At 40.5% G+C, this 12,723-nt stretch overlaps 1 protein-coding gene across 1 annotated transcript in view; it reads right to left on the reverse strand.

The window, feature by feature from the left end:
- Positions 1–12,723, reverse strand: part of LOC114584047 (mucin-5B-like) — a 52,875-nt gene that overhangs the window by 23,053 nt on the left and 17,099 nt on the right. The window contains exons 13-23 of the mRNA XM_077931553.1: positions 11,640–11,804; positions 10,431–10,525; positions 9,086–9,212; positions 7,977–8,229; positions 7,675–7,727; positions 6,216–6,316; positions 5,006–5,157; positions 3,863–4,001; positions 2,841–2,951; positions 1,552–1,731; positions 515–751 (exon numbers count right to left, since the gene is read on the reverse strand). Of these exons, the coding sequence (XP_077787679.1) occupies positions 515–751; positions 1,552–1,731; positions 2,841–2,951; positions 3,863–4,001; positions 5,006–5,157; positions 6,216–6,316; positions 7,675–7,727; positions 7,977–8,229; positions 9,086–9,212; positions 10,431–10,525; positions 11,640–11,804 (1,613 nt within the window). The remainder of the gene's footprint in view (positions 1–514; positions 752–1,551; positions 1,732–2,840; positions 2,952–3,862; positions 4,002–5,005; positions 5,158–6,215; positions 6,317–7,674; positions 7,728–7,976; positions 8,230–9,085; positions 9,213–10,430; positions 10,526–11,639; positions 11,805–12,723) is intronic.

A 12,723-nucleotide genomic window follows, 5' to 3' on the forward strand; every position in this document is an offset into this window, starting at 1 on the left:
GCGTGCAACAATACATTATCACCAAAACACATTTTTCCCTGATCCAGGACAAAGCACCGCCTTTTGGAAATCCACCCCACCCCCCCAGACATCAATTGCACCTTTGAAATCTTGGCAACATCCGGGAAAATCCAGACATATGGCAACCATACTCTATGTTTGTGTGCCTGATATGTCATGCGTATGTGCAAGCGCATGAGAGTGGCCATAGCCACTTTTGGCCATGCCTATCACTGTCCACATCTGTCTACAACACCGTCCCTAGGAATGGGAACAAACCTCTCTCTGGAGGGTGTACTCCCTGCTATTCTTTTAAATGCCTTCAAAAATTATGCTCCCCCCCTGAAAATATTTTTCATTTGTTTAACTTTTCTTGTTTCGCCAGTAAAATTATTCATCATTCTTGCCACCCATAACTTTATGAAATGCTAGGAATGCTAGGATAGGAAGATGCAAGGAGAAGGGGAAGAGTCGCAAGAAGCAAAGGGAGAGACAAACAGACAGATTACAGTACCTTACTGTGGCAGGCTTCGAAAACGTCACTCTTGAGAATGCTGCATCGCTTTTGCCCCAGTACGAGTTTGGAAGGCTGCCTTGCACATAGGTCAACCTTGTTTCTGTCTGAACAGCTGGTGGTGACTTTCCAGCTGCTTCCAAATGCCTGTGCTTGCATCTCCACAGACTGCCCTCTTGTGGTGAAGTCATTGTTGCCACTGTTGTCAAAATCACCACAAAGACCACAAACTCTGCCCTAGGAAATTGGAGCATGGCATTTTACAAAGACTTCACTGACAGAATAAAAAAACAAATAAATAAAACTATCAAAATGAAGTAAATTCAAATTGTATTATAAACATACTTTGTATAAACCACTAGTCCTATGTGTTTCTCTTGATTCAGAACACTTTTCTCTACTAAGTTGTTAGACTATTTTAGAAGAATGAAAACTGGGGCCAATTAATATCCACATATTTTAAAAGATAACAGTCTAAGAATTTACAGTGCGCAAAAAATGTGTTGGATTCACTTGAGACAAAGAATATTGTCTGCATTTGCAGCATAAGCCTACCAATATTTGTCTGATTTATGGCGATTCTATCTTTACTGGCTGCAGGAAGCTATAAAAAAAATAAATCAAATGCTTCCTAAATATGAAAAAAGCAAATAGGCTTGGTTTAAGGCATCTGATTGGTACATGTTATGTTTACAAGCATAACCAGAGAATTGCAGAATACACTAGCTGCAAACTGGGCAGTTTATTAGCAGGTAACTGAGGGTCATTCTACTCACAACAATTTCTATGCACACTTAGCTATGACTTCTTTATAGGCAGGAAATGTACATGTATCAGGTGAGATGAACACACATACAACTTATTCCATGCTGCAAAACAAAGATGTGTCTATTCTCCACTTGTGACAGTGTAGATGTGATGCTCAATTCCCACCCCCAAAGTGGAAGCGATACCTTGACAGGAAAATTATTCATTATATGAACCAATCCTGCAAATAGAATTACCATGTGCAAGTCAGCAGTCATGTTTGCACCTACTTGAAAAGAGGGTGTGAGTTGCACCATGATTGTTGTCTTCTCATCCCACATGAAGGTCATTCCATGGAAAGTTTCAATTATAATGTAAATTCCCATGAGATGGAAGTTATAGTTCCTTTCAGAAGGCGGTATGCTAGTTATCTCCTCAATTTTCCCTTCCTGAAGTCTGATTTCACTACCCTAGAAAAAGACATAAATAATTTGTAAGAGCAAGGATGCAGCTGAAATACAATGACAACGCAACCGCAACCCTTTGTAGATAATAATTCATATGCCATCCTATCAAGATGTACAACTTCAATATATGCCCACATCTCTTCTTTCCCCCAAGATGATGATGATAGTTATTATTTATTAAATTTGCATACTGTCCTTCTTCCATAGACCTCAAGGCAGTTCACAAGATATATTCATTCTTACTGTGATGTCACAGAAGAAATGAGCTCTGCCCCCACCTACTGTGGTGTCATAGGTACAGGAACATGATAACTAATGAAGAATTAAACTTCAAGACTACAGAAGGGCAAAAGAAGCTGCAAACTGCTGGTGGGGTGAAGAGGAGAAAGCAATACTGCACTAATGATCAACTTTTAGGCTGAATGTGTGAATGAGGCAACATGAGTGGTTTACTCAAGGATCGTCAGTTTCCATAAGTGATGTGCATCTGATGGGTGTGGTATGAGCGATCCAATGGACGGTGTGTGTGCTGCATGTGAATGAGGGTGAATGTGGTCTCTGAGATGTGCACATGTAAATGGGAGCATAAATTGTGTGTGTTAGTGGTATACGGTCAAGTGTAAAAGCTTCAAAGGGTCCTGTGGCACATTAAAGGCTAACAGGTTTGTTGTAGTATAAACTTTCTTGGGCTAGATACTCTGGACCATAGATGTTTATGTCACAATAAACCTGTTTCAAAGCCTTAGCACATACTCAGAGATGGTATCATTATAAAGTGCCAAGGTCCTTTCGGACTACCCCAGACCCTTTCTCAGATGTGCAGCTAATACAACCAGATATTTGAAGTAGGTAATACATAAGCACATTAGGAGTTGGGGTCCCTCAAATCCAGCCAATAATCCAGTTAATTCTGAAGTCTAATCGCACCCGTATCTAGTCCTTCCTTCTGTCCTTCCTTCCAACAGATTAACACAACTACTCTTTTAAAATCTGAATGAAGTTTATGGGGAGACAGGGTATTAAAGGTGTAGATTAGCTACTGTAAGCAAAGAAACCCAAACTGTCAATCCAGTTTTGAAGTTCTCCACTTACAAGGCTGATTGTGGACTTACCGCCAAGATGATGCGAATTTTCAAGGAACAAATGCTCAGGGATTTACCACATGCCATGTTCTGTGTTACAATTTGAAAAGTGCCTGGGTCAGGGTTATCAGGGCAAAAGTCCTTGGGAAAGGAAACAATAATACGTTTAATGTTACGTTCTCCATATTCAAGCCACAATGGCAAATATTCTACAGAAGGAAGTGCATGCCAGCTAAGGCAGTTTTCTTTATTAAATGTATGAATTTAACCAGGTCTCAAACTTGGGAATATGCTGAAAGCAAAATATCCTCCTGGATCTGTACTGGTAACTGTGCCACTTCAGACTACAGGTAAAAGAGGCTGTAATTTTGAATACTCACAACTATTCTTTTTATTTTAAAAAATAAAATAAAAGTAACAACTACTGGCATGTAGAAAACTATAAGGAGAAAGTTAGTCAAGAAATTGTCTTCCTGTTGTGATTTTCCTTTATTTCATAAAAATTATATACCACTTGATCATAAAACAAAAACCTCAAAATGGTAGGGAGTTTTGGCACAGGAGGACACTCACTCAAATATGAAACCTTTTAGTCTAAAATGTACAGCCCTAGATGGACTTTTAAACATTGTTTAGCTGAAAATGTAACTTGGTTTTAAGAAACTTGCAAAATATGGTGTGCCAAGCTCATTATTTTCATCTATGGGATTTTTTGCTTGGAGGTACCTGGTGAATTAAACGGGACATTCCACAAGCCATAGTCTGATGTGATGAGCCATTTTCTTACATGGCAAACCCATGCAACATTTGCAAGAGTCCACAATCATAGACGAGAAGTGGGAAAAGTACGGATTCTGGCCCTCAGTCAGTCAATATGAAGTTTCTGAAAATCACTTTCAGCATGTCTACTTATAAGTATACCCCAAGGAGTTCAATGGTGCACACTGGGTCGGTGGGCACTGCACTACAGACGGGTAAAGCAGTGAAATCACAAAATTTCCACTTGGTTCCACACTAAACAGTCCATAAGGCAAGTAGCAAAGATTAAATACCTGGGCTAGGATATAATCACAGCCTCCCATGAAATCAAATTTTGTTCCATCAAAGCTGAAATAGTGGCCATTTCCATACACCATGCAGGCTCCTTGGCAGTAGTTCTTTGTACAGTTCCATTGCCTCTTGTAGCACATGCTGAGAGATTAAACATAAAATATCACAACTTGTCCCCTCAAAGAAAACTGCAAGTAGGCAGGGTAATTAATAGTATAATGATAATTCCTCTGGATCTGTCAGCTGAAATGACAGTATTACTTTCCTTCTTATTACAATGTATAGCCTTCTATACAACAGGGGGATTTACAGTAAAGACCTTGTCTGATGGGTGATAAGTTGCTGCATCTGAAGCAACAAAAATAAATAAAAGCCCAATAATGTCAGAAATTAACAAGCTTAACTACCAGGGGATGATATTTTAGGGGTAGGGAGAGTTTCACATCTAAGCATCAAGTTTACAAATGTTCATGGTTAAGGGCATGGCAGCCAGAGAGGCTAATTGCCACTGGCTGCAAATCTAATTTGTACAAAGTGATTGTTGTCATGTGTGATCTTACCGCATGGGAAACACTTCCACAAAACTATGTGTTTATTGGGGGGGGGGAGTTACTTCCAAAATGGTAGCCTGAACTGGTGCTCAATTCTTCGATACGCTGCATTGGGTATTCTTTGAATGAACTGCAGTGCAGTTCATAAAAACACCCCCAAATGAATGCAGAGACTTGCATTAGGTAGATCATTCAAAGGATTAAAGTATTAATATTAAACTGAAAAGATTCTTACAAATGTCACAATTGCTCATAAAATCGGCCTGGGGCTATTTGTAAATACCCAAGATCACGCACACCACAAAACAAAAACTTGATAGACTAGTTTATCTGGTCTATAGGGGTTTGTTTTGTGAGGGGCCTCCTAAAACCTTTGGACGCCAGCAATAACAGTGGATATTTCACAACCAAACCCTTTTCCAAACTGCTCTCTACAGGCTGGCACCTCTTTCCCCCTTTGTTCTCTTTCAGCTCCTCCCTATTTCACCACATAACTAAAATACTTTCATGCCCCCTCCTTTTCCTCCTGCTCCCACATTTATTTGCTACAATTTACAAATGTACTGGCTTTAAGAACACTGAAGAATACTGTACCATGTATTGCAATTTACTGTGATTTGTGTGCCAGGACTGTAGAACTTCCTTCCACGCATGCAGGGGCACTGCTCCTCCTCAATACAGTTTCCGTGACCATCGGACACCAGCCCATCAGGACACATGCATCCAGAGACACATTCTGTAGCATACTTGGTTGAGTGCATGGAAACAAAATGGAAATTGATACAGAAGGGAACAAATATTGGGTGAGAAAATAAAGGCAGCCCTTCAGAAAATGCTGTTGTTATGATACTGTTAGATATTCACCAGCACCGTAAAACGTTAGATGGTTCAGTTCACAGGGATGCAGGGACTGTGAAGACTATGTTCAGAGAACGGTAATACAGCAAATTAGTGAAATTATCTGGATGGAAAGATGGTGGTGTATTTACAAAGCAGAGTCAACAGGTTGCAAGCCAGAAGTTTAGGCTTTACCGTTAAATCGGACAAAACAGGAGATGGAACAGCCATGGCTTCCCCTGCCCACTCCTTCACTGGTTGCTTTGTAAATTTTGTGACACCCCTGGAGTCCTGCCACCACCACAGGTGGAGGATCAGTGAAAGAATGGGGAAAGCTACAATTGCTCTTTCTCCCCTTTCATCTGCATATTTAATGGTAACACCTGTATCACAGATGAGATGGATCTTCTCTGGCTTGTGCTTATGCACAGTAAATAAGGCTGAGTCACTGAAAAGTGAAAGCCATCCTGTTCTAACATGAGGATGTGCTCATCTGCCTGGCAAATAATATCCTGCGTATAAAAGGCCAATGTCCATGGGTGAGATTTTAACACAAGAGAGCAGCAGTACCATATAGGAGACATGTATGGCCTGCTGCTTTTCTTGGAATTATGTCTGATCAAGAAGAAGGCAATCAAATGAATAAGGCATTATGTTGTTCATATATATTCAGGCACCATGTTTGGGTCTCCCAAAATATTTGTTTGCCCTTATAACTAGTTAATACTCAATTGAAATAATTTTAGAGGCCACTTCATGTTATTTTCTTTTACATCAGACAGGCAAAAGAAATATCACACTATCTAGAAATCCCCTTGAAAAATAACCAGCTTTGCTCTCATGGATGCCAGCCCAGGAGGCTTGTGTGGCTAGGGCAAATACACTTCCCATTAGCACTCATGAAGCTCACTTGAGCGCATGGAGTGGTTAGGGTGCATATATCACTGCCACGAGCTTAAGCCCTTACACATTGCATGTCTTGTGTTTCACAACTTTTCTGGCATTCTGATCCAGTCGCACTTCGGCCAGCAGAGCTGCAGTCAAAGTAGGACATTGGATAAGGGCAATCTGGAATAAGGACACAATTACCAAGACAAGAAAGCAAGACAGTGTAAAACTATGCATAGCACTCAGCAGATTCCAGAACCCCAGATGTCTAAAATGTAAAACCATTCCAACCATCAAGGGCATAGATATATGCTCATAATTTTCCTTCTCTACGGAAGCTTTATTATCTCTGTCTCCCAATGTTAGTGACACAATAGATGTGATGCAAGTGATCTGTTGTCAAATCCCCCAATGCTTTTTTCTTTACTTGAACTGGATTGAGGGGTGAGTAGCAGCTTAACTCAAATCACGTTCCTTTACAAACTTATTCAGAGATGGCGATAGAGATAGAGCTTGTCCTAAAGCAGACTTTCCTAAGGCAACTTTAAAAGCTACATACAAGAGCTGTAGAGATTGTGTCCTCCCTAAAAGAGGGCACGTTTTGCAATGAGACCTGGAGACCAATCCCCTGTGTTGTGGGTGGGTAAGATTGGTCAGCCACAACACCAGTTTGGTAGGTCCCTCGATGTTGGGTTTAATCGGACCAATGGGGTGCAGTCCAAACAGATTGAGGGACCTATATATACCCATGCAAGTGACCCAGAGCTACCACTTTCGGCGCATGCATTCGGAACATCCGCCCACCTCTCCCTATTTTTAGGGCTTGTGCGCTTGACCTTGCTATGGTGTCGTGTGTTGTATGTCGTTGAGACAGGGGCACAGCAGGAATTTTCCCCATTTGGCTGATTGGCTGTTGCCGTTTGGGTTTCGCCTGCCGCGTAGCAAATCGTCACAACTTGTAAGGTTGTGGATAGGCTCTGGTTCAGGTGATAGGGATGGGGGAACGGTCTCCCATCCCTATGTGAAGGGTATTCTGTTAAAGGAATCCAGGGACTCAATGCTTTGGTCAACCCCTGAGAGGGGGTTGTTCCCATGCCTGAGTCCAGGGGGACATCTGGATGGCGGACATAGTCTGCTTCTGACTTTTTGCCTATCCAGGTGTTCACCCTTGGCTGACCTATGCTGGAACCCTAGGTCACCACTACCTGCAAGTGTGCAGGAAGCTAGTCGAACCAGAGCCTATGCAACCACTCACTTTCTGTAATCAATAAAGTTGTGGCCTAAATTCTGCCAAAAACCAAACTAGAATTTGAGTCAAGTGTGAATTTATTCAGCGGGGAGGTTTCTGGGTCAGAACACGCAAAAGCAAATGCAGAGGGGACGGAGTTAGATTTGATCCCTAAATCTAGGATTCTCCAGAGGATCAAGGAGGATCAAATCCTAACTTGTGCATGTGGAACGCGACAGTAGTTCAAAACAAATGTCAAATTCCAACATCTTGGTTTAAAGTTGCATAGTAAGTAAAAAAGAGGTCTTACCTTTCTTTGTTTCTGTGTTTTCAATGCAATCTAATTGTCCTCGAATGCACTTGCTAGAGATATTAAAACACAAAAGGGAAGTCTCACACAAATGCATAAAGAGGGGGTGTGGAAAACTACTCAAGTTCCAGTCATGCAAATACACCCATCCCCCAAATAAGCCATATCTGTAATCTATATCTTGCTCCTTAGAAACAAATGCCTTTTAAAATCAAGGTACCTTTAATTAACAGGCTGGTTCTTTTGAGGATTTGCAACAACCTTTTACAGACATGTTTTGACTATTAACTAAATAACTTTACCACACGAGCTCATCCTTTTGAAATGAACTTCTGGGTTGTATCAGCAGGCCCTTGTGGTAACATGGACAGTCCTCTGGAAAGACACATTCTTCCTCATTCATTAGGTAAGTTCCCGCAGGGCAGCTGCAGCCATCCACAGGGATGGTCTGAACACTGCATAGCACATCAGGCTCCCTCAGGGACCGGCAAGAGTTGTTGCAGAACTTCACTTCATAGTTGTATACCATATTCTTAGGGCACTCTGTGGAGACATCTTTGCAAAAGACACAAAACAAGGGATGGAATGAGCAAAGTGAGTATGCTTATCTTTGACTCCAAAGAACAATAGTTTATTTCACAAGGGAAGCAGCAAGGCTCCTTGCAGGAGGCCCTTCAAAGCAAATGAGACAAGCTGCAATCCCAAACATAATGGAAATAATTTCCCTTGATTTTAATGAAGCAGGTTGGTTGGTGAAGTCAATGTGATGCACCTAAATTATTAGTTTGTTTTCCACATTTTGCAGGAATTTGAAATTGAAAAAAAATAATGAAATTTCACCAGCCTTTTCCTGTGAATTTATATTAATGAACACATTTTTATATGGAATTTTGACTATGTGCAATTTTTGCACATAACACATGTCAGTATGTTGTTTTTACAAATATATTCATTTATGCATGCTTTCCCCTAATATATGCAGTTCTGTTTGAAGAATTGCATCGCAAAGTTCAGATAATGTAAGTGCAAATTTCAAAGAATGGCTGTGTTTTGGTTAGCATATTATTTCAGAAAGCGTAAATTTGGTGGATTCAGTTTTAAATGCAAACTGAATCAGATTCTGCCCCGCCCCCAATCACTATTGGACAAACATTGGTTCTGCCCCTGCACACCCATCATTGGGATGGAAGAGAAAAACTGATTTGTGAAGCTGCCCTCCTGCCATCATTACACAACCATTCTGGGTGTGGATGCCATTTGATTATTATTATTTTTTTAAAAGATCAGTCCTGAAAGTACTATGTACATGGCAAAGAGCTCACCAAATGTGTTCAATATTACTTTAAGTGTATGCTACTTTGAATTATTAAAAATGGCTTAGGAGTACGAGAGAATAACACACCACACCTACCACAGATGCTGCCTCTCCATCCTTTCAAGTGGATGCCTCTTGCGGCACAATCTCTGGCATAGCCAGAGAAAACGCTGCACAGAGCCTCTTTGCTCCTCTCAGCATTGCAAGTGTCGTAAACGCAGTTCTAAGTAATAAACGTAGAAGCAGATACAAGAATCAGTGCTCTAAAGAAGCGTCACATTCCCCAACAGATAAATGACAGAGTGAGAGTGGGCTCCTCTGTTCAAAGAAGCAGCATGGATTGCTTGTGTTTCTGCCTTGACCGCTTCTTTGCATGTATAAACAAGTTCTAATTTCAGGGGAAAGCTCTCTGTCAAAGAATGTCCATTTATGACACATATATATGTCATTGCAAAGGGGAATTAATGCAGCTCTGTGACTAGAACATCCTCTTTTTCCTCAAATAAATACAGTGGTGCCTCGCAAGATGAAATTAATTCGTTCCACGAGTTTTTTCGTCTTGCGATTTTTTTCGTCTTGCGAAGCACGGTTTTGGAAAAGTTTTGGAAAAGCTTCAAAAATCACCAAAGTCTTCAAAAACCTCAGAAAAGGCTACCACACCGCGTGCTATGAGTTGCTCCTCGAAGTCAAGTCGCAACTGTATTAACGGTGATAAGACAAAGGAAACAAACTTGCAAGACGTTTCCGTCTTGCGAAGCAAGCCCATAGGGGAAAATCGTCTTGCAAAGCAACTCAAAAAACCAAAAACCCTTTCGTCTTGTGAGTTTTTTGTCTTGCGAGGCATTCGTCTTGCGAGGTACCACTGTAATCGGGATATTTAATCCTGCAAGGTTGAAATCATATTCCAGAATTCACTTATCAAAACCTTTTTCTTTCTTTCTCTTGCTTTAGTTCTTTTCACCTTTTTATTGCTATAAGAAAATGATACAAAAAATACCCCAAAAAATGAAGAAAGAAAAAGGAGTAGATTCAGTCTTATTTCTTTGGCTCAGGCCTAATTTCCAAGAAATTCATGTTACATTTCTTGAGATATAGGGAAAGCGGTTCACTGTTCCCAGACAGGCCACTAGAGGGCAACTATACCTACCTGTACAGCTTATCTACCAGCTACTTAAGCTCTAAAGAGCTGCTCTTTCATACTGTCAGAAGATGTGATGATGGTTCTGCTGGCTTATTTCATCTCACTCACAAAAAGTAGAACACCCCTGTGGCAAAATAGCTTGCAGAGCTTCCATCATTTATTCAACTTTATGGGAAGCAGACACGGGCAAGCTGAAACATAGCAACTACTTAGATCGCTGCCTATCTGATCAGAATGCACCTGACATTGTGCCAGATATGAGAGGAGATGTTTTAAAATAGGAATGAATCCTTGCCTTACCTTGATATAAGGAGCTGGGTCATTAACAGAATGGCACTCAGCAAATACCCCCTTTGCATCCAACAGAAGAGCACACCAATGCTGCCCAAATTTTTCTATAAGAGAAAATGAGGATTCCCAAAGATTATTTACAAAATGGGAGTCATTCAAATGCCACACTAATGAGTGAAAATATCACCTGCATTTTACAAGGAGCTTGCTATAAATATCATCATCATCATCATCATCATCATCTGGGCTGCTTACAGCATATATAAAAACATAATCAAACATTAAGAAACAGAATACCTTATACAGACTATAAATAAACCAATAAGTCAATAGAAAATAAATAAATAAATAATAATAATTTGTTGTTGTTGTTGTTGTTTAGTCGTTTAGTCGTGTCCGACTCTTCGTGACCCCATGGACCAGAGCACGCCAGGCACCTCTGTCCCCCACTACTTCCCGCAGTTTGGTCAGAAATAATAATAATAATAATAATAATAATAATAATAATAATAATAATAATTTACAGTTATACCCAAATTAAAAGAGATGCCAACCCCAACTAAACACTTAACCAACCCCAACACAACAAAAACAAAACAGAGGAACCAAAATTAAAACCATTTTAAACGTTTTAAAACATTTTAGCCAGCAATGTCCCTCCGGCCTCCCAGGAGCCTCTTTTGGTTCTTCAGGTTGAGTATGTGGCCCACCAGCAATTTGTATTAGCTTATCACATACGTGTTTTTGAAAAAAACATTCTAATTTTGATCATTCATTTAGAAAATGAGGGAGCTACCCCATATACTCAGGCTAAAACTCCTAGGCATACACTTTTACTTGGGTGTAAGACAATGAACCAACTAGGACTTAGGGTAAATCTAAGTAAATATGAGTAGAGTTAGCCACAGCAAGGGGCAAATAAAAATTCCCTTCTGGTTGTAGAATGGATTGTGTAAGCTTTCGCTTATATACCAGTTTAACTTGCCAATTTCATCTTCTATTTTAATCAATGTTTTCTGGTTGTGCCATATTTTCTTATATAGGGTTGTGGTTGGGGCTTTGTAAACCATTCTAGAAACACTGCTGGAGAGTGAGTGGTACATAGGTCTGACAAACAGAAAAGTTATTAAAAATAGAAGAATGGCTGTCATTCCTCTCATGGTAGAAAACAAAGTGCTGCATTTAGGGAAAGCATGAAATGAGGAGAAAATATAATACCTTTATCAACACTTTTCTGACAGGGATCCTCAAAGCTGTCTTGAACATCAGCACAGCTGGCCATAGTTTTCCATGAGTTTCCAAACACTGAAGCAGAATCTTCTACAATCCCACTGATGGTTTGAAAATCATCAGCCTGATCATTGTTGAAATTTCCACAAAGGCCTAGGTAGGTAAAGGAAGGTACAAGACAAAAATCCAGACAAAGTCTTTGAAACACCCTATCTAACAAAACAAATTCAGGACCCTGTTACAGAGCAGAAAGAGAGCCTTGTTTGTGGGCAAAGAAAGGACAGACAAATGGGTGAAAACTAGATTTAGGCTCTGAAAGTCTAATGATACCTATTCATGAATGGGATGTAGATCAAAATGCATAAATGTAACAATATGTAAGGATCTTTATGAAAGCTAGGTTCCCATTATGTTAACTATAGTTAGAAGCAGGCCTCATACTGTACTAGACTATACTAGAACTGATGTTGGTGGCATGATGAGTCAATCCCAGAATAAAGTAATCCTAACTGAGTGCACTTAATCAGTCTTTGTAAGACTGCATTTTACAATGCAACAGTAAAAACACAATAGCAAACTAAACACAGCACACACGTGTTCATTGGTTCTCTCTCTCTCTCTCTTGTTTCAGAGAGCCTGTTACCCCCAATCCTGCATCTACCTATCTCTTGAGGGTGGTAGTAGCAATGTTGGAGATGGCAACTGCATCCCTTTCCTCCATAGTCTCATCAACATGGGCAAACAAGGAGAGGGGGGCATTGACCAACCTACTTAACTCATTTCAGCAGCATCACACCTGACAGAGTCCAACAGAAGCAATGTGCTTGGGATGTTTTATCCCCAAAGACACTTTTGTTGGGATCGGGGGATGAAAAGCCAGCTGGCTCAGCCCCAGCTGGAACCTCTCCTTTCTCAGCTTTGCCGCTGCGGAGATCCATCGACCATCCTCCCCGATGTGCCTCTGTGACTCAAGCTGCAGAGCAGGCTTGAGCACACATTACTCAGCAGTGTAAACTGCACAACAGATGAGGCTTGAGGCGTGGACACGATACTAAACTACACATTTATTCTA

Source organism: Podarcis muralis, chromosome 1, assembly GCF_964188315.1.
Source record: "Podarcis muralis chromosome 1, rPodMur119.hap1.1, whole genome shotgun sequence".
Lineage (NCBI taxonomy): Eukaryota > Metazoa > Chordata > Lepidosauria > Squamata > Lacertidae > Podarcis > Podarcis muralis.